The sequence below is a fragment of the Gossypium arboreum genome, chromosome 11 (genome assembly GCF_025698485.1).
Source record: "Gossypium arboreum isolate Shixiya-1 chromosome 11, ASM2569848v2, whole genome shotgun sequence".
Classification (NCBI taxonomy): Eukaryota; Viridiplantae; Streptophyta; class Magnoliopsida; order Malvales; family Malvaceae; genus Gossypium; species Gossypium arboreum.
The window spans coordinates 2,343,875-2,365,290 of NC_069080.1; the positions used below are offsets into that span (position 1 = coordinate 2,343,875).

General features: G+C 31.5%; 4 protein-coding genes across 4 annotated transcripts; all 4 read right to left on the reverse strand.

The window, feature by feature from the left end:
* Positions 1–233: 233 nt before the first annotated feature.
* On the reverse strand, positions 234–1,985 carry LOC108461377 (60S ribosomal protein L15-1-like). Its single transcript, XM_017761211.2, has 4 exons — positions 1,853–1,985; positions 1,284–1,450; positions 725–922; positions 234–634 (listed from the first exon to the last, which is right to left on the reverse strand). Exons 1-4 carry the CDS (start codon positions 1,854–1,856, stop codon positions 389–391), a joined length of 615 nt encoding a protein of 204 aa, XP_017616700.1. The 5' UTR covers positions 1,857–1,985; the 3' UTR covers positions 234–388.
* Positions 1,986–3,308: 1,323 nt separating this feature from the next.
* Positions 3,309–6,556, reverse strand: LOC108463411 (uncharacterized). The gene is made up of 10 exons (XM_017763354.2): positions 6,334–6,556; positions 5,802–5,861; positions 5,652–5,691; positions 4,995–5,173; positions 4,842–4,880; positions 4,568–4,654; positions 4,405–4,465; positions 3,929–4,053; positions 3,642–3,733; positions 3,309–3,547 (listed from the first exon to the last, which is right to left on the reverse strand). The coding sequence occupies exons 1-10, from the start codon at positions 6,379–6,381 to the stop codon at positions 3,433–3,435; spliced, it is 846 nt and encodes a 281-aa protein (XP_017618843.1). The 5' UTR covers positions 6,382–6,556; the 3' UTR covers positions 3,309–3,432.
* A 1,529-nt stretch (positions 6,557–8,085) lies between these two features.
* Positions 8,086–9,237, reverse strand: LOC108463506 (ethylene-responsive transcription factor ERF038-like). Its single transcript, XM_017763436.2, has one exon. The coding sequence runs from the start codon at positions 9,094–9,096 to the stop codon at positions 8,410–8,412; it is 687 nt and encodes a 228-aa protein (XP_017618925.1). The 5' UTR covers positions 9,097–9,237; the 3' UTR covers positions 8,086–8,409.
* A 5,175-nt stretch (positions 9,238–14,412) lies between these two features.
* LOC108464419 (peroxisomal acyl-coenzyme A oxidase 1-like) lies at positions 14,413–20,107 on the reverse strand. The gene is made up of 14 exons (XM_017764712.2): positions 19,551–20,107; positions 18,884–18,992; positions 18,732–18,793; positions 18,345–18,554; positions 17,985–18,072; positions 17,749–17,911; positions 17,122–17,320; positions 16,724–16,921; positions 16,358–16,489; positions 16,048–16,168; positions 15,658–15,768; positions 15,371–15,440; positions 14,935–15,118; positions 14,413–14,834 (listed from the first exon to the last, which is right to left on the reverse strand). The coding sequence occupies exons 1-14, from the start codon at positions 19,686–19,688 to the stop codon at positions 14,625–14,627; spliced, it is 1,995 nt and encodes a 664-aa protein (XP_017620201.1). The 5' UTR covers positions 19,689–20,107; the 3' UTR covers positions 14,413–14,624.
* Between the last annotated feature and the right edge of the window lie 1,309 nt (positions 20,108–21,416).

Sequence of the window (21,416 nt, forward strand, 5' to 3'; positions counted from 1 at the left end):
CAATGATACCGTTAGGCGAAATTATTTTATTTACAGTTTACTGATACAGCATAAATATATATCATCATATATTAATCTTAAAAATATAAAAAATAATTAAATAAATAAATAACTCAATTCAAATACTTAGCCTACTACGTATTAATTTTGGTTGTAAAAGGCCCCCAAGTTAGCTTCACTTGAAAAATAAAAACCGTTTTTCCCCCAAAGATAATAGAGAATCTGGAACCATATTTCAGACTGAAATAGACTCGACATTTCTTTTCATCGAAATTGAATAAAAACTCAAACAGAAATAAACTTGCAAAAATTTCAAACTCAGTAAAAGGAATTCCAAAATCCCACAAAGATAGAAGCAATTAATACGTCTGAAAGTAACCTACTAAACTCAACGGTAACGACGAAGGGAAAGGGTGTTGTTTCTCTTCCAGGTAGCCCTTCGAGATGGCCGATTCTTGTGGTGCAAGTGACCCTTTCCATGCAGACCCCTGTTTTTCTTACCTGCAGATGTGAGTCCTCGAAGTTCCCTGTGCTTGTGAACGGGATTGCAGATCCAGTTAATTCTCGGGTCGTTGCGGATTGCATTGTGTGCAACATCAACAAGGATAACCTCAAAGTACTTGTAAGTAGAATCCTACAAAGATCACATCATGCACAAAGCAATGAGGGCAATGGAATAATCCAGTAAATGGAGAAACCAGAACATTTAGCAACTATTACAAACCTCGTTGATCCAGTATGAGTTAACAACTCTGAGACCTCCTAATTTTCGACCAGCTCGCTCCTCTGCAACAGACCGCTTGCTGCGCTGGAACTTCAATTGGGTAACACCTTGGTTTGTGGGCTTACCATAGACAATACCTTTGGGAACAGGCCTCTTTCGACCACCCCTTCTAACTCGAACACGATAAACTACATAACCCTGTAAAAATAGACATCTACTTTATTTGGGAAAAATTAAGTCAAATTATGTACAGGGAGCCTTACTACTCCCTTATACCATTTAGCTCAAAGCATTCATATCTAACACCCATGTCCGACACTAGACAAGCGCTTAGGGATACCATACTCTAAACATCTTCCAAATACATGAATAAGCTTAGACGAACTAAAATACTCAAACCTTACGCCCAAAATCAAGTATTAAGATATAGCAAATGGCATTTGCAAACAATTAATTGTTTAATTTAAAGAACATACATTGATTAAATTTTGAGAGAAAGCCCTAAGCAAATCAAGATCCAGAGATATGTTGTTTAGAATGAAACGGAATTCGTCATTACCTGCTTAGCCTTGTAACCCAAGCGCCGAGCCTTGTCAGGACGAGTAGGGTGGTTGACCCTAACAATGGCTGGATGCTGACGGTATTCCCAGCACCTCACCCTCTGTAAAAACCTCATCACATCCGATTGCTTCTTCCTCCATAGCTCCGACACGTACTTGTAAGCCCCTACATTCAATCATCCCACATAAATCACCAGAACAATTAAAACAATTAAGGCTTTTTTTTTCACGTAGAGAAATCACTATACACTTCAATGGTCCTCTTTTTAAGCCATAAAAGTCCATATATTTTATAAATCTGCAAAATACTTTCTTTAAATATCTGAGAAAAAAAGAACCTATTAAAACGAGCTCAAACAAAGATAATAACCAAAGAAAAAATGAAAAATCTCACATGATATTTAACTTACTTGAAACACGTTAAGAATAAAACTGGGATCAACCCCTTAGTAGAAATGTGACAAAAAAATTAAGAGAAACATGGAAGAAAATGATTCATAGAAAAGGAAAGAAACAATATGTAACTATAAACAGTAAACAAAGAAAGAAATTGAGCTTGGAAGAGTACCCATTAGCGAGCTGCGGAAAGGTTGGCTAGGGTTTTCTCAAATAACAGAAGATGGATGTCGAGCGCTAGCGGGGAAAATGACTTTTTATAAAGGACAAGCCTTATTGTGTCGCGGCCCGCTAGTACACCCATGGGCGGCAACGGATGCCAGCCCAAACAGGCAATCCAAGTATCTTTGACCTCCATTGAGCGGCAGCATCCTTCAGCCCAGGCCCAATAATATAATTTATTTATATACAATTAGAAACTACCCTAAAAACATTTTTTAAAAAGTAACAAATATTGTTATAATCAATTTATAATATCATAATCTTTTTGATTAAGTCCGTACTACGAATTCACCAAACACAACTTCAAGGGCGAAGTTAGAAAAAAATTTTAGGGGGGCCAGATGAAATTTTAATTTTTTATAGTTTATATCTTTATAATTTGTAAATGATTAAATCGAATTTTTAAAATTTTATGGGGTCAAAGTACAATTTTACCTTTACTAATTTAAAATTTTTAAAAAAAATTAAGAGCCTAAAAAATAATTTTACATTTTAGGAGGGGCCGGGGCCATGCCAGCCCCCTGACTTCGCCCCTGCACAACTTAATTAAGAAAGATATATTTATCTTTTTTATTTTTTTATATAAAACCTTTAAATAAAACAATTATAAAAATTGCATTTTATACACAATGTCCAAAAATTGAACTTAAAATTGATGAAAATTTGTGCACAAAACCTTTATCACTTCACCCGTAATTCATCTAATGTATAACTTTTTTATAATCATGTCTTTAACAAAAATTTTACTTTTTCACATACATAATATATGTAAAAATATATTTATGAAAATTTTAAATTATATTTAAGCAAGGTTTTGATTGAAATTGTTTTGTTAAAAATTTGATGTCTAATTCAAATCCCATCATATTATTATTTTACTAAAAAATATAAAAAGATAAAATCACCATCATATTTATTACTTTACATATTTAAGAATATTTTAATAGTTTCTCAATTACGTTAATGTTTGATTAATTTTTAAGTCAAGATATTAACTCAATCAAAAACTTAATATATGTATAAATATGAATGACATAATCTTATATTATTTTAATAATAAGCTAAATTAAACCGATTTAAAGTATCTAAACTCAAAACAATTAAAACCTATGATAATCTGAAAATGAAAAAAAGTCCATCTATTAATGGAATGTTAAGGACCAAGTCTGCCAAAAAAAAATTTTGTTAAATTTCCATAGTTGTAGAGTATAACTAATTAAGATATTGAGGATTGAAATAGATTGAAAAGTGTATAAAAATTCAGTCTTTTTCAAAAAAAATTAGTGCAAGATTTTGGACATACACATGGTACCCAATAGCAATGGCCCTTGACCTGTGCGAGCCAAGGGATGTGGCAAACACAAATATAGGTATATAAACAACGGCAAAATTGGCAGTACATGAAATTCCCACTCAAAACAAAACAGTTTAGTTACCCAAAATTTATTTTCTTTCAATGTCTTATCCTGAAGTTTTACATCAAAAACTGTGATCTATTTAATCTAAATTAAAAAAAAGAATGAAAAAATATCATACATCGGTTAATATTAATGAGGATACCATTACTACATATGCCAGAAAAAAGATAATGGCTATCTGAAGAAAAAACTTAGGATTTCCCCTCATGTTTGGAGATGTAACCGCCCTGCAAATCAGAATCCTTATGATTCAGCAAATGTTTTTTTTTTTTTCTTTTTTTCTTTTTTTACGGTGGAATTTATGCTGTGATCAGATATTACCTAGCAAATCGCTGTGAAAGTCGATGAAAAGGCAAACTCTGGATGAATACAATGCCAGGTCCTGTTAGAACGGCTGTCACCAAATTCTCACTCTGCAATTTCACAACCAAAGGACATAAAAGAATTACAAGGCCATGTATAGGCAATAAGAAGTCATCGGCCTCAAGTGAAGAATAAGAAGCAGTGTAACCGAGACAATGCAAATAGGATTGTCAACCAAGTTATTCAGAGTGCTCAACCACCGTTACATCTCTGAGTGTATAAAAAACCAACTGCAAGCAACTTACTCCAAAGACTGCTCGTCGAATAGGACCATTGTACTTGATTTGGACATTGACTGAAGCAGTAAGGGCCACAATGCACGACATATCAACCGCTAATACCTCACCCACCTCAAGATTTTTCTGCACAACTAGCAAAAGAAAGAAACCCGAACCCCCACAGACTTCCAAAGATCAATTTACCTAGCAAAATCAAATCAATTGCAATATTTTTTGAAACTAGCAAAGGGATATGTTTTAAATGATTGGTTAAGCAGTGAGAAGTACTTTTGTTTTCCTTTTTAACTTTCCTAGGAGGGAAGGGGAGAACAAAGAGATCATAAAACAGGCATTTTAATTTGCGTAGAATAAATTATAGCATGTTACTCTGCTTGACACATGTTATAAAACCAAAAGACAAGAAAACAATTTTCTTTTTTTGTGGTATCCCTTGAACTCAAGTAATTCTAACAAAAGATTAAAGGATGTACTAGAAAATATACCAGATCCGCCAGCAATGATAAATGCAAGCCCCTGGCCAGATAACTTCTGCCTCAGAAACCCCTGTTATGCAACAGAAATATATATCAGAAAAATATATTTGAATGCAGCTTCAGTATGCATCCAAGAGAGGAACTGAGATGTTAAAATTTATTGGTATGTCACCTCTACACCATTTACAACATTCCGTGGTCGCTGATCAACTGTATTTTTGACCTTTACATCATTGATGGAGCAAAGAAATGCATCTGGCTAAAAAATAAGTTTACAAAACGGCATCAAGATTCAAGCTAATGGAATGAAAAACAAGCTAATTATGCATCAAAATTGAATTTCCATGCAGTTATCGGAATTCTCTCCTTCAAAAGATGAGTAGAAAGAAAGGTGACTAATGCTTAGGGGAAAGAAAAAGAGAACGACTAACGAATAAGTTAGGTACCTGACATAAAAGCTGTCCACCAAACATTGCTAAATCAATCTGTTAAAATAACATGAAGCAGGGACAAAAAAAAAAAGCTTAGCCATCGTAAAATAACAATTCCAACATATAATAATAAGTATATGTAAAATTTGGTAAGTTTGAAACACAAACCGGAAGAATCCTTGCAAGAGAAGGTGCAGCAATTCCAACAAATCCATCATTTGAACCAGGGTTTCGAAGAGCAATACTAGTTATTCTCTTGCCAAAAAGCCATTGCCACATGCCTACTTCATGTTCAGGAACATAATTGTTTTCCATTTCAATAGACCCAGACATGAAGCACATGGACCCTGCATTTTTTACCTTCCATATGAATTTTGCATGAACTGAAGTCTACATGATAACAAACAACAACTAAGTAGCAAGAGAATCATCTTATTGACTAAGCTGTCCGCCTTTAGCAGACAATCCAATTCATAGAAGTATCATGATTGTGTCTATAAAGAAGAATAGTATGATAAAGATAAATGGTTTAAATTGTTAGTAAAATATCTTCTTGGTTTTGTTGAACTTTTGACACCTCTGCTCACTATACTTGTACTACAATACATTCTTGGCAATATAAAATTGTCTTAACATAGTAGAACACAGATCTGAACTCCAAGCAACCAATAGCACAGTTATATACCATCTTGAAAGACTGACCCCATTTAAACTTCAATGAACGCCTATCACGGTAATTTTAAGACCCTGGTTCCTATAAAGCATAAAACTAGAGTAGCAGTAACAAAACCAAGGAATACAACAGAGAGCAAAGCAACCACCTACCAGGTTTCGCGATAACCTTTTCTTGAGGCTTCAACATTATCTTGCGAAAGAAAGAACCAATACCAAGATTGAAATAAGTAGAGGTTTCAAAACCTAGACATGGGGTCTCATAGGCATAATTCTAGATAAAAGCTTGGAACATGGAAGTACCTGAACTATTTGAGCCTCACCACCCAATATTTGAAATGGGATCACAGCATCTTGCTGACTCTACACAATTTTATACCAAAAAGAGACTATTATGTATATATATATATAAGATACATTTACACACACATGCTGAGGCATTTAGACTACACAAGATTAAAATTCTAATTTCCACTAAAGCTAACAAAATATTTGTTGTTCACCGAATTCAGCACTTATACTAGCTACTCTCACGGTTTGATCACTGAAGTCTTAGGAATAAACAACGTAACATAAACATTTATTACAAACGGATCAACTTCAACAGTGAAATCAAAGTCAAATCTATTTAAGGGAACCCCAATCATTATTTCTCAACGATGCGAGTTAAACATAACAGATCAAATGGCATAACATAACCGAAATTCCATTAAAATGCAAGCCAGTTGCAAAGAAACAAGGTTGAGTCTCCTTAATTTTACCTCAAATTTATCATGAAACAAACAGAAAACTAATACAAGAGTAAAAAGAGTTCTGCAAAAAAAGGAAATATTACTTGATAAACGTAGGGTTGAAAAGGAGCAGAAAGAAAAGGGGCAGCCATTGAATGATCTCGAATTTGAAATCAAATCCTTGAAGTTTTCGAGGTTTTAATATGAAATCTAATTCGGAAGGGGAAAATGAAATTAAAAAACAAAATTAAATTGTTTGAAAATTCACTGTTCCACTTCTGTTCTTTATCGAAGCGGGCGATGGACGAGCTGACATTAAATAGGTGGAGTTTCAAATTACTAAGTTAGCGTTATTAATTTATGATTTTGTTGGGTGATTTGGTGGGGACTCTGAGGCTGTTACCCGGTAGCGTTCTAGTCCTTTTAATTCTAGATGTGGTCAAAGTTGAAGCTTTTGCTGACATGGCGATATCTTATTGGTTGCAATTGAAAGTCTCGTCGTGTTCGAGTTTTGTCACGGAGAAGGCGACGTCGTTTGAGAATGTCAACCGTCTTTTCTAGGGATAATGCCAAAAAATTCCCCTGTAACGAAATTTTTAATGTGGTACCTTTACTTTCAAAATGCCCATATGTTACTTGAACTTAATTTCCATTTACCAATCTAGTACCTACTGACAAAATTGCCACATAGACCAATCATATACTGTCATGTGGCATTATTTTGCAGGAAAATCAACTAAACTTAATTTTTAATGTGGTACATCTACTTTCAGAATATCTATAAAATCTCCCAACCCTTAAATAAGTAAATAAAGGTATTACGATACACTCAAATTCAAGTCCTCATGTATTAGCAATAATATTAATGCTAATCAAGTTAAAATTCAGTCGACATATATCAACAGTTAATCCTACTAACAATGGTTGGATTCATGAGAAAAATTTGAATTCGAATATCAAAGATAACATTATCGGAAAAGATAATCACGAAAACATGAAAATAACTTTATTCAAAAATATATATTGAGGACATTAATACAGTATGTATGAGTTAAAAATATTATATATACTTAAACATACTCAAATCTACATATTTAGATTATTTCAATAAAAACTATTTTAACTAATTATAATTTTTATGAGTCAAGTCTAATTGAGAATTAATTCCCAAAAAATTCTAGCCTAAAGCCAATGTATCTAAACCCACAAAAAAATTGTTTACTATTTAAAAATAATTTAAATTAATCATAAAAATATCTTTATTTTTTAAACAGTAAAATCGGCTTAGTTAAAATATAACCCAAATATATAGAACCAAGTCAACAATAATGTTATATATGTTGCAGTAGGTCTCTCTAATACTTTCATTTTGTAACCTGAAGGAGGCCCTACTCCCCTCTCTTCATCCACATTTTTTTTTTCCTTTTTTTTCTCCCCCTCTCTATCCTTCCTCATTTCCTTGCCTTTTTTCTCTTTTCTTTTTTTTTCACATCACGGTAATTTTTACACTCTTATGTCTAAATATTAACGAATATGTGAAAGTTTTCACATTTACTTTTTCTTATTAAACAACGATAACTTGATTTAAGTGAAATATGCTCTCTTTTTTAAATTAGTTTTAAGGTCTTTAGATTTTGTCTTGTTCTATCTCTACAAATTGTCTCAGATTTAATGTAATTTTTACAATTTATTTTATATTGTTTATACAATTGTCCAAGAATCCTCCATTGTAATCCTTTTATTAAATGATTATTTATTTATTAAAAGAAAAGGCGTGGCATAAACATCACATTTTATTATCCTATATTAACATTGCTTAATATTATAAATTTATTAGCAACAATAAGAACTAACCATTTAATTAAAAGAAATATGATTAGATTTCACACGATGAGAGAGTTACAAAATTAAGGAAAAATATTGACACATTAAAAATATATTAAAGTCTATCAAGTATAGATTATTAATGTAGTATAATTTACACAAATACCCTAAAATTTACACATTAATAATACATTTTAAACACGATTATAATAGTATAAAATATATGAATACAAATTGTTTTTTTAATATTAATTATCCATTATTAATTAGGCAACAAAATATTTTTAAACCGTCGCTTAAACTCTTTTTGTTGTAGCTATAAGCTGGGAGACGACCTCTTTGGCCTAGAAATACGCCTAGAAATACTCCCTAAGGCGCGACTCTGAATATCCAAAGCCATTTTCAACAATATCATCATCGGTTGCAGTGACCGGCCATGGAAATGAGACCCAGAACTCATCAATCCGATGGTTCATGTGCATCAACAGATCCGGAAGGTCTATAAATGCATCATCATTAATTAAAGGTGAGCTTGATGATGATGAGTCTCGATGAGGAATCAATTGATCAGCATCATCTTCATCATGTTTATGGCTGCTTTTCGTGAAGCTCATGGCGGCTGCTTTAGCGGCAGCAGCTTGGATGTCCTTCGGCGACGAACTACGTGGACGGGGAAGCTCGTGAGCTGAGTCGGGGAAATTGAGATAAGCCGATTCACCTTTAATCGTCAGCGCTGCTACATCGTGTGCTCGAGCTGCCATCTCAGCTGTTTCGAATGTGCCCAGCCAAATTCTTGATTTCTTCTTAGGTTCCCTTATTTCAGATACCCATTTGCCCCATTGACGCATCCTTACTCCCCTGTATGTTTGATGTTTCCCTTCAAATATTTCATCGTTTTTAACCTTTCCCTTTCTTTCGTTTCCAGTTTCCGATTTCCGGGTTCTCTCGGACTTAAATATTTCCGCCCCCGACTCGTTTTCTGGAGGAGATGAAGAGGATTGAGTCTCCGACGTTGCAATCAGTGGCACTTCCGTAGTGGACATTGTTTTGGAGCAGTATATTGGGCATTGCTTGATGGAGAAGAAGCTCCTTAGCTTCTTATGATTTAAGAAGCAAACTAGGAAATTTATATTAGTTATTATAATATTTTTTGTGAAATATTTTTCGAAATTCTTTTTTACGTCTTAAATTAAATTATTAAATTAAATTATTAAAGGTAAACTATAAAAAAGGTTATTTTTGTTTGCCTTAAGTTATATTTTAGTCACTTACCTTATTGTTTTATTACGAAGTGGTCACTCTATTGTTAAGCTCCATTACTTCCCTAACGGCGGTCCTATATAGCAGGCCAAATGGGTTTTAAATGCCTACTTGGATGTACTATGTGGCAGTCCAAATTAAATTGATTTAATTAAAAATTTATTTTCATCTCAACAACTAGACATCTAAGTTGGCATTTAAAACTCATTTAGACTGTCACCTAAGATTGCTGTTAGGGAGGTAACGGAGCTTAATGGTAGAGTGACCATTTCATAACAAAACGATAACGTAAATAACTAAAACATAATATTTCAAACACAAGTGACTAAAATATAATTTAAGACAAATAAAAGTGACTGTTTTTATAATTTAACCCTATTAAAATTTGAAAGTTCGTATTTTACCATTAATAAATGTGACGAATTTTCTTAAATTATTTGAGGTTATAATTATAATTCATCGAGTTATATTATTTGTAATTTATATTCATAAATTAATTTAAAGGAATCGACACTAATTTTTACCCTCGTATTTAAACCCATAAAAATATAAATTGATATATCTATAATTTATCTCTAGGGCGTAGCTAAGGAGGTTAGTAGGAACTCAACCCTAAAACAAAAAAAATCAGTTAGACCCTTTAAAATTTTAAATTAATAAATATAAATTTATATTTTATCCCTTAAAATATAAATTTTTAATTTAATCCTTTAAAAATTAAAAGATATAAGCTATTAAAATTATGAAATTACATTTGACTATCATAAAAATTACAATTTAATTTCGTTCTATTAAAAGAATTTTCTGACTTAACCCTTGATTAATCGTTTGACCCCTCATCTTTAATTATTTTTCTTCCCTTCACCCGTACTTTATATTTGTAATTAATTGCCCTTATAAACTACTAAAAAAAAAAAGTAATTTTGGGTATGACGTTGAGTTATTTTAGAAGTTTGGTTGATGAATTATTTGTGGACCAACAGTATGCATATTGTTTTTGACATATCTATTACAAATTCAAACCATGCATTTCCATATGAAAGCTGACATCGTCGATCTATTTCCTCAATCAGTTTACATGTCTGTTTCAATTTATTTTCATGAATTATTTTAATGAAAGAAAATTATTTGTCCCTTTTTAACCACAATTACGCTATTTTTTTCCCCGTTCACACTTTTTTGCTTGTACTAATATGAAGAAAATCAAATGTTTAGAAGATCATACATAGGGTTAATATAGTCTTTAGAATCGGAGTTTGACTCTAATATTCAATTTGACATTTACGGATTTTTTGTCATATTTGAGTTTATCTTTAATATTTAAATTAGTATTTGAATTTTTTCAACTTAATACTTAAGTTTTTTTTTTTATCTCGATTAAATGCTTATTTTTACGGGTTAAAATATTCATTGGATCATATAATGTTATTTAGTCTGAATACCAATTTTAATATTGAAGCCAAACTCAAGCACCGATCTAAAAAAAAAAAACTCAAATACTAAATTAAACATCGAAAATAAACATAAGTATCAAATCAGATATTAACCCTAATATATATTGAGTATGTTTTTTATATACAAGTTTCGATTTTGTTAAGGAAATATTTTCCCCCTGAAAGCCTTTTGACATGATGGTATAATAGAGTTAAAATAGGGCTATCCATCAATGGAATCGGTGTTTAGTGAAATTTGAGTAAATTTATTGTCATTTATCCAAATAATTGCATGAATGAATTGTTTTTTCTTTTTGGGATTTTCTTCTCTTGGATATTTGTAAATATCGCTCGTATACGTTTTATTTTAGGTGAAAACACCTTTATGGTCCCTTTCATTTTTTTTAATATAAAAAAAATTACATATAGGCAACTCAACTTTTTTTTAATATGTTTGTATTGTAGCATTATACATTACTATAGATTTAAATTTTATATAATATAGGTTACACAGTATATAAAAATAACATTACAAATTTAGAAAATGTTTCCTGTCAGGCCAACCTCAAGCATTGAATGCTTAAGCTTAAGCCCGATTCATATTTTAAACGAGCATGACCTTTTTCAAGCGCATTTTTTGGACCTAACATTTTCGTCAAAACCTTTTAATTTTTAGGGTAAGTTGTCAAGCCTGGGAGGGTAACTCGATCATTGAACATGTCTAATTGTATTAAATATCTTCACTCAGATTTTAAATTAGTCTCTAAACTTCAGTATATTCTAATTGAGTCATTAGGTCCTTTTGTCAACTTAGTGGTCAATTTAAACATTAAATTTTGGTATGAATATGGTGAGGTGTAATTTAAATATGCTTATTGATTATAATTTAAATTAGTCCTTAAGCTTTATGATATTTTAATTAGATCATTGAGTCCTTTTGCTAGCTCAGTCATCAAATTAGATATTAAATGCTAGTTTGAATATGGCGTGAAGCATATTTAAGACACACCAATCAAATTGTAATCATCGTGTACTTACCACATGAGAGAATGCAGATTCAAATTTTAAAAGACAAAATTATTAAAAGAAATAATTATAAACCCTAAATATGTACGGTAAAACAAATACGAATAATAATAACAAAATCATTCATTTTATATAGATTTTAATAGATAGTATAGTTTTTGTCGTGCAAAAAAATCGAAACGTAAACACTTATACAATTTTTCTTAATTGTTTTAAAATTGGTTTAGTGGAAGAAAAAAAATCAACGCACATTAGGTACAATATTCCAAAAATGTATAAATTTATAAAAATATTAATGTTAAAATAATTGCATTAGGAAAATTCAATGTTTAAGTAGTTGTGTTTTGATATTAGAAATTAATGACCACTAGGAAAAGGGACCAATAAATTTTTTTAACTCAATTGTCTAATATTTTGTTGGGTGAATTATAAAATGAAGATAAAATCTTAACAGCAAGACGATTAACACGACTAGAAATCTAGAACACATCTGATGCGGTGAACATCCTAACCATTAAGTCAATACATAGTGTCCTCAATTGTCTAATTTTTATAGTATATATTTTATATTTTTACTTTTAACTTTTAACTTTTTTTTAAGTGATAGAGTACAAACAATTTGAATATTAGTATTTCTTTTCCTATAAAATAAACTAATTTTATTTTTAAAATAAAGTAATTTTATATTTAAAATAATACATAAATCTTGTGATGCAATATATAAATTTTAATTTATATAATAATACTCATAAATTTTAATTTTCATTCACTTTTATTTATAAGCATCCAATTTTGATTTTGTTGTGCTTTTATAAAATAATTATTTCTTTGTTACATGAATATGATTGTTGGTGTATACAATTAGTAAACTTAATATAGATGCCACTCACTCTATACAATTAGTAGACTTAAAATGGTATCATAACAACAATAATATTAATGATTTGAAAAATAAAATAAAAATAAAATTGTATATATCACATTAAAAAATAAATTAACATTTATGAAATTTATTAATTGAATTATCCTATTCGTGTGAGAGAAGTAAACTGTGGTTGTTTAAACTGGATCAGATTAGTTGATCGGACCAAGAATCGATTTGGAGAAAGTCTTAGATTGATTGAACTGTGAATCAGTATAGACATAGTGAATTGATTTAATTTTTTTTATGAATTTTTAATGATTTATTTAATTGAATCAGTCGGATTGACAACTCTGTGATGACCATTTCGACCATTGGTTCACTGGTCCAACCAGATCGATTGAATAAATCATTAAAAACTCATAAAATATCAAATACAATAAAAAATTGATTCAACTACTAGGTTCGACCTATTCTTACCAATTCCCAAATTAACTAATCTAATCACTTTTTCTAAACCAATGCCCTGATTAATTCTCGATCCAATTGATCAACCAACTGATCCAATTCAAACAACATTACCTTAAAGTAAACCAATTTATGTGCCAAAAGTTTTTTACATCCTTTATTCAAATCCATTTATCGTAGAAAACACCTAACATTATTTAAAATATTAAAAACTATTTTTACTAATACTTACAATAATAAATAAATAAATATACTATTAAATAGTTATTCAAATAAAATTAAATCACTCCAAAATTATAAAAATTTTGCCTAGTCTACACAAACCAGGCAGAGCCATAAAAATTATTTGAGAAGAAAGAATTAAATTGTATATTAATTTTAGGGACCAAAGTATAATTTTATTATTACTACTTTAAATTTTTATAAATTATAAAAAATTTCAAAAAAAATTTTCTATTTTAAAGAGAAGAAATTCCTGCCAACTCTCCTAGCTCCGTCACTGCACAAACCCCCAACATAGTAATCAAGAGTTGGTATCATCTTGAATATAGAATACAATCTAAGCTAGACTAAGATTTAGGTGCAAGGATCCAATTGTCGAAACGCATAATAAAAGTAAACAATGCAAAGGATCCGAAATAATAATTTCGACTGACCCATGATGAAATTAATAGTTGATGGGAAATATAACTAACACGTTAATTCATTAAGCTGTTTTAAGCTTTCGTCCAACATATTTTCTCAGTGCTCGTCTTTCCTCAACTTGTCAACATCATGCTTGTCTTTCATGTCTGTTTTAACACAATTATTGAGTTGTCTAAAAATTTAAAACACATTTACACAGTTATGACACGAAAAAAGCATACAAATACGATGAGAACATAGAAATCATCGGATTTGTTTAAAAGCGTAAATGATATGCCTATGTTAGTAAATTAGATTTGAATTAAAAATAACTTAAATTTGGTTTAATCAGTAGAGTTTATATTAATCTGTTTTGAGTTATTAAATGAGGGATGATTTTTTTTAAGAATAATTTGAGTTTAAATCATCATTGTATAAAAACGGAAACTTTTGTTATTGAATATACTGATATTTTTAATGCATAAATCAATATTAAGACGTTTTGAAGAATCTTAATTTTAGAACTTTGAGTATTAATGCATACATGCAATAGGCATAGCAGTGAATATCCAGATGTCGACAGGATTTTAGCTGTGGGAAGTTTTGTATTACCTGGAAACAGGGATAAGGCAGGAATTCGGTACGGAGGCTAAAATGAAAATTTAAAATTTTTGCGGGAGGTAAAATTGTGTTTAAGAAAAGCTTAAATGAAATGCTTGATTAATTGGAAGGGACTAAAACTGATAGTATCCCATTTAAATAATCAAGCCATAATCTAAGTACATTGTTGGGCACAGCCGTAAACCTGACTTGCTCTTTCGAATGACCAGTATCTCTGCACTTTATTCATTCATATAACATACTATACAATTCAACAGCAAGATGGTTGATTGTTTTTTTAGAGTCTTGCAACGCGAATATGTTGCTTCAATATTGGCCGAATATAATCATGGTAACCATCGGGTACGACAGTCTCGTTCAGAGGATCTTTCCATGCTTCCTCATAGAGTTTTGGATACACATTTCCATCATAGCGACCAAGAACGGAGCCAAGGTAATGGTCAGTGTAGTTGAATGCATCGACAAGTGCAATAGCATTTGGACGGACCTGAGAGACGAAAGAAATGAGATCAGAAACTAGTGGATTGCAGCAGTCTTTCAAGCAAAAGCACCATGTAAAGTAACAAACTCGGATTATCGAAGTGAACCTGGGAGTACAATAATCTCAGCTGTTCATTTGCTAGTGCACCTTGCTTTGGGGTAATGCAGCCGGAGGCGACAAAGTCACCAAGATGTTTGTGTAACAGACTTAAAGCATATACATTAAATAGGATCTCCAACTGTCTTTTTACTCCCTTTCCGGGTATGTCTTGGTGCAATTTCTCGATGAACCTGAGAAAGAAGGTCTTAGAAAACATTTTGCAACACAAAATAAACAGTCGAGAATAATCAGATCCCATTTGGTTACTCTATACGTTTCCCAAAACATTGCCATGAAAATTTCATAAGGAATTAGAGTTCGGGTCCTTCCATCCAAAAAACCAATAACTTGCATGACTTTATGCAAAGGACCACAATAAGAAAACTCGTTAAAAATTAATTTTGTACGCAACATCTCATATCAATAAGACCGGAGAAGCTTACTTGGAAACAATAATTAACTGAACATGAGCGACTGCAGCCTCAGCCAAATCAGTTGCGAGTTGAGCAAAACCTGCAGACAGACAAAGGGATATATGGAAGCACATCAAACTTACGGACATCAATCTTTGCCTTATATCATTGACAAAATAACGATCATTGAAAACTCATCCAAAGTTTTAAATTACGCGACTCAGAATCTACAAGAGTTAACTTGGTTAACATGTCGAGTGAAAACTATACTGATATAAAAGGGTGGTTATTCCTTCATCATGGTAGATGGGACATACCCTCTTCTTGATTTGGAAAATTGTTAAGGTTTTTTGCACAGGTGACCGACATCCTAGCAGCCCTCGCTTCAAATGCCTCCAATATTACATTAGGCTTTAGCCAATCCTCAGCTGCAAGCCAACGAAAGAAATGAAATTACCATGTTTGTGAAACACCCCTAACCGATAATAGTTTGTCAATAACTAGGAATTGCTGTAAGGTTAACACCATATACACCAGTCTGTAAGTTGGCATCAGTTTGTAGATAGAATTGAAATAACCTCACTCATTGAATTTGGGAAAACATTACTGTTTGGAAGAAAGACAATTTTCAATCTTTCAAGACATGAAAACTTGAAAAGCCAATATAAGTAGTAAAAACAGGTCAAGAGAAAATGTATAACAGATACCCCTTTCAACTTCACAACGGCATTGCAAGAGGTGTTCTGATCGTCCCATGTAAGCTATTGTCCCGACAGGCTTCTTCCCAGACCCCAGCTGGGAAACGGTCTTCATTAGAAACCTTGAAACCTAAAGAAACGTTTCCACTTGCATTGAAGTCAAAGATTCATAACACAAATAGCAAGACATACTACTCTATACTCGGATTAAGTCTCCATTAGAATATTAGAATTCATCCCCTACCATACTGAAGAACAAAATAAAGATGATGAAAAGGTGTTGAAAGTAGAAGGGGTAATATTTTCTCATCTGACATACCTGTAAAAGTAGCACAACATTGTCGCCTTCATAAGTACAGGCAGGGACATAAACTGCAAATAACTCAGGGAGCCCACTGCTAGAAAGATAACCATGACCACCACATAATTTCCGGCATTCTTCGATTGCATCCTGCAACCATATTTGTTTCAGTCAAGCTAAAAGCAACCCATCCCCCAAAAAAAAAAAAATTAAAAGATGCTATTGACAGTTATTATGTAATGAATGCCAAAAAGAATTTTAAATTAAGAGATCATTTATGCCATCAAAATGGTGATCCAAGCGATATTTTACGAAATAACTGCCCCATCAAAATATTCAATATATTAACAAGGAAAAGTGACGGAGGTTAGTAATGTGACATACTGCAGTTGCAGAAGTAGTAACAGATTTTAACCCTGCAGTACATGCATGGACCTCAGGTAATGTGGAGAAATCATTGGCTTCCAATCTTCGAGTCACGTCAGTGTATAGCCATTTCAGCCACTCACCAACAAATCTGAAAGCATAGGCAGAAGCAAGCAAAGGGAAGAGTCTACTTTGCTGAGTTTTATAGTCAATCACCTGAAATAAAATAAAATAAGTGTTAAAGCATTCGATGCACATCAGCCTTCAGTACAAGCAAAATTAATTCTGGAAATTCAGCAGCTTGCAGATTCTTGAACACAATTATTGGAACATTACTACAAGAAAGTCTGTGAACCAAATTGTATACAGCAACCCATATTTGAAATATGTATATAATATCCAAAAGACGATCATACCTGGGTTTCCGGGCCACCATTATGCGAACCAAATTGTCTACGAACAGCACTATACCTTGTTGCAATACATACTGCCCTTGATAAAGCACAAGAAGCATCGGCTACAATTTTTTGTCGGACATATACCATCGTACCATAAACCAGCTGGCGAGGAACATCAGATTGCATAAATTTCCCTTCTCTTGTAACCTGTGAAACACTGCGACATTCGGAGAGGAATAAGAAAAAGCACACTTTAGAACAGTCAACATGTTTATCCATGAATATCATGCTATAGGAGTGAAACTTCAACTTAGATTAAAATTTATAAGTTTTCGGTTTCTTTCAGATGGTTTTCTTCCATCAATGAAAGGAATTTTATAAATTTTACATTTCTGAGCAGTCCAAAACTCCTGTACGCGTTGAGTGAAGTAGCTGAAACTTTTGCATCTTTATAACATCACTCAAGAGAAGTGCTCATTATAGGATCATCTAAGAAAAACTCATTTAGAAGATACTTCCCAACATGAAAATCTAAACTTATCGGTAAACTTAAACCCTTAATCAAATGACAGATGAAATATTTACCTTCAGAAAAAAGTATCAGACAAAAGAGACAAGACATAGAGGCAAGGTTAGAGAACAAACCCCATTAGCATTTGGTCCCTTGGAATGCGAACATGATCAAATCTCAGAACACCATTATCCATGCTGTTATATGCCCCACTTCCAAATTTCATTCCAATATCTCCCACTGTTATGCCAGGAAGAGGTAAGTGATCGTCCAAGCTACGCAGCTGGACAATAAAACCTGAAAAAGGGACATTCAGAATTAATATACAAAATACCAGCAAAATAAGTAAGTTTATGCATTTCATACTTACCATGCACTCCATGGTCTTGTCCATCTGTAATAAGACGAGCATAAACCAAAGCATGTGTGGATACTTTACCCAGTCCACCAGGCCACCACTATTAATGACAAACCCCATTAGTGAATGTTAAGTCAAGAAGATACATTAAGATCGATTTAAGCTTAAAGCCTTTCAATAAGAATGTATAGTGCCCTTACGAAAACTACAACAGAACACAGGTAAAAGAGGAGAGAGCAGTTGAGGGTGTCTCAGTTAAGAAGAATTGAGAACGACAACTGAAGCACCTCTCGTGATATAGTTCATAGAAAGATGTAACTAATCAATGTCAAAGAAAGAATCAGTTAAAGGCTTGTTAACCATTTTACGCACTTTGCTTGAAGTCAATGTGGGACTATGAATGACGAATTCATCAGTCTCAGGATCAAATGTTGCAGTCGTCTCTAGCCCTTGGACATTGGAGCCATGACCAAGCTCAGTTTGTGCATAGCATCCAATAATTTGCATCTTATATGCCATTGGAAGCCACTTCTGTTGCTGCTCCTCATTTCCTTGTCCTTTAATTGCAGGTATGAACATTCCCTGTCAAGAAAATATACAAAGAAGGTTAAGAAAACTCTTTGAAGAAATGTCATATTAAATTCCCTGCTAACATTTTATATTAAATTCGGGAAATTAATCAACCAAGGCATGTTACGTTTCCCAAACATACATTTACATGTGAAGATTAGAAACAGGAAAAGAAAAATAGGAACTTACCCAGTGAAGATCTGTGAAAACAGGCTGATCGACAAAAAACCTTAATTTAGAGGCCTCTTCTTCTGTTAAAAGGGAAGATTTCTATTAAACCAGATATGTCCATGGGAAAAATCAATTTAGAAGAAGAAAAAAAACACAGCTGAAAAACAAACCAGAGAGACGAAGCTCAATTATCCGCTTCCATGCATGAGCAGCTTTTCGCAAAGTATCTTTAAACAAGTCCTTCCTAGATAGCATAGTTCTATTATCCTTTCGAAAGACCTTCAGAAAACAGCAACAAAATTATTTAAAAATGGAGTTAAAATAAAAAAATGTCAATATTAAAAGTGACTTTAATCCATTAGGTCGGTGAACAGGTAAAAAACTAAAAAATCTTGATTAACAACAAGATCACTAGCACAGGCAGAAACATAATAGCCAGAAAAAACATATATTTCGTTATTTAACGTTTTCAATCATGCCAATTCTTGTGAAACCAATGAATAACAGTACACCAATGTCAAAAAGTTCAGCTTAATCTTTTTCCTACATGTTCTCGGGAATCAAACTGCAGAAAGAAAGTTAGCTCAGAAAGTAAAATGAATCACTGGCAACAGTGAAAAATGATAAGATGCTCTCTAATATTGGATTTTAAGTTGAATTTTGAATTAGTACTTCCAGTCCCTCGAAAGAAACTAAGAGATCAACAGAAAACAAAAGGAAAAGTGGAAAACAAACAGATCAGTCAACAACAACTAGATAACAAATTTAAAACATAAACTTTGCTTTCACATGCTTTTATCCCCCAAAAATAACAAATCAAAGAAAAAAAAAACTCACCGGATCGCTAGCAACGAGACGAGCAACTCGATCGGAGATCTCATAAGCTTGACGAGAACCAGCCCAAACGATCTTCATCTCTTCCACATCAAACTCCGCCTTTCTCCTCTCTTCCGCATGGTAATCCAACGCCTCCATTTTTTTCCTTCTTTTGGTTTCTCGATTCGAATTAGAGCTTGAAAAAGAACAATTTTTCAAAAAAAAAAAGTATATTGATTTTGGAAAAACAAAAAGAAAAGATTAATAATATAGGATCAGCCTGGATTGAATATACTGTGTGCCGGATTTCAGTTGAATATATGATTTCTTTTGATAAAAAGTTTGATATTAAAAGACAGTTTTGAGGATACGTCACTGATTATGGCTTATGGCACGAATCTTACTGTCTGAAGCAATCTAAACCGGCCATTAAAAAACACGTGATTTATTTTTGGTCAATGTTTTAATTACGGAGAAATAAAAATAGGAAAATGGGGATTTTGGAGACCGACAAGTTTGAACGCTAATATATTCGGATTTGGGAATCTACGATGATCCCGATTTCCGACCATTTATCTTCTCTTTTTATATAAAAACTAATACTAATCTATACTGCAATACATAAAGGGTTTTCTTCTTGGACACCTGTTCTTAATTTCTTTTACATTAATGATAATAATTGTTAATTTTCAATTCTATTCATCTACCTTTTAATTATATGAAAATGTGAAAGTTGAATTTCCATCTTAATTTAAATATTTTATTTTAATTAAAATATTAACATAAATTTGAAGAATTGTTAATATTGTTGAATTTTTATTAAATTCAACTCCGTTATAATTTTATTTTTGTGACATGACTATCAAGTGAATAGTTTTTTTTAATTTTAAGATATCACATCAATAAATTTAACAATTTTAACCATTAAACTTAAATTATTAAATTAGAAAAATAAAAATCTAAATTTTTAAAAAATATAACGACAAAATTCTAAATACGTCAGAGTATAAAAACTTAAAGGTTACTAACCTTTAATTTTAATTATTTTATCTAAAATAATTATTGAACTAGAAGTATGAATCGAAAATCATACCAATAATATCAAATTTAACAATAATAAGTATTTGAAATACTAACAAATACTTGTTTTATTTCTTTTATATATTTCCTTTTAATTATTTTTTAGTCAATTCTTTTTAATTATGTTACTATATACACTCTATATACATTTATCATAACCTAACTTTATTTATTGAAACTTTTAACAATATATCAATATTTTTCATTTGATAATTATTAAATTCTAAAACTTTTGTTTGACTTAAAATGACAGCTACTTCGTCAACAAAAAAGCAATTTAATGTGGGTAGATGTGAACTTTTAAATAAATCCTCCACGTTATATTTATACATTTGAAAATACATTTGTTATATTAATGAAATTTTTAGATTTCGCTTGACAAATATTTTAGAAAGATATAATAATATATTTTTAAAAAGACATATAATAAATTTTAAAATTTATTGTAAAATAAGAAATGTACTGTTAGTATATTAGATAATATTAATATTTGATATATTAATAATATATTTTTTATTCTATAAATAATTTTAAAAATTGTCATTGTTTTTTTAATATTTATTTTTAAATAAATTACTATACTTTCTATTTGTATAGCATATTATATATTTAAATTAAAGGTTTCTGTATTTAATTTAAATAAATAATATAGGTCTAGTAAGAACGCATATATGGATAATTGATATGTGATGTTGATATAAAGCATGATTATGGGCTGCCTTGAATTGATTTTATCCCTACGGATAAGAAGCACGCGCATAAGAACAGGACCAAATCAATTATTGCGGACAACAAAATTAAGTTTGA

Coding starts and splice junctions, on each gene's coding strand:
- LOC108464419 (XM_017764712.2), bottom strand. CDS start 19,688: ATGGAGGCGTTGGATTACCATGCGGAAGAGAGGAGAAAGGCGGAGTTT. Junction 17,321..17,748: donor AGGGACCAAATGCTAATGGG/GTTTGTTCTCTA, acceptor CGAATGTCGCAG/TGTTTCACAGGTTACAAGAG. Junction 15,119..15,370: donor CAGTTAATTATTGTTTCCAA/GTAAGCTTCTCC, acceptor CTTCTTTCTCAG/GTTCATCGAGAAATTGCACC.
- LOC108463411 (XM_017763354.2), bottom strand. CDS start 6,381: ATGGCTGCCCCTTTTCTTTCTGCTCCTTTTCAACCCTACGTTTATCAA. Junction 4,466..4,567: donor ATGTTGTAAATGGTGTAGAG/GTGACATACCAA, acceptor GTTGCATAACAG/GGGTTTCTGAGGCAGAAGTT. Junction 3,548..3,641: donor CTTTCACAGCGATTTGCTAG/GTAATATCTGAT, acceptor TCTGATTTGCAG/GGCGGTTACATCTCCAAACA.
- LOC108463506 (XM_017763436.2), bottom strand. CDS start 9,096: ATGTCCACTACGGAAGTGCCACTGATTGCAACGTCGGAGACTCAATCC.
- LOC108461377 (XM_017761211.2), bottom strand. Junction 923..1,283: donor TGGGTTACAAGGCTAAGCAG/GTAATGACGAAT, acceptor CTATTTTTACAG/GGTTATGTAGTTTATCGTGT. Junction 635..724: donor ACTCATACTGGATCAACGAG/GTTTGTAATAGT, acceptor TGATCTTTGTAG/GATTCTACTTACAAGTACTT.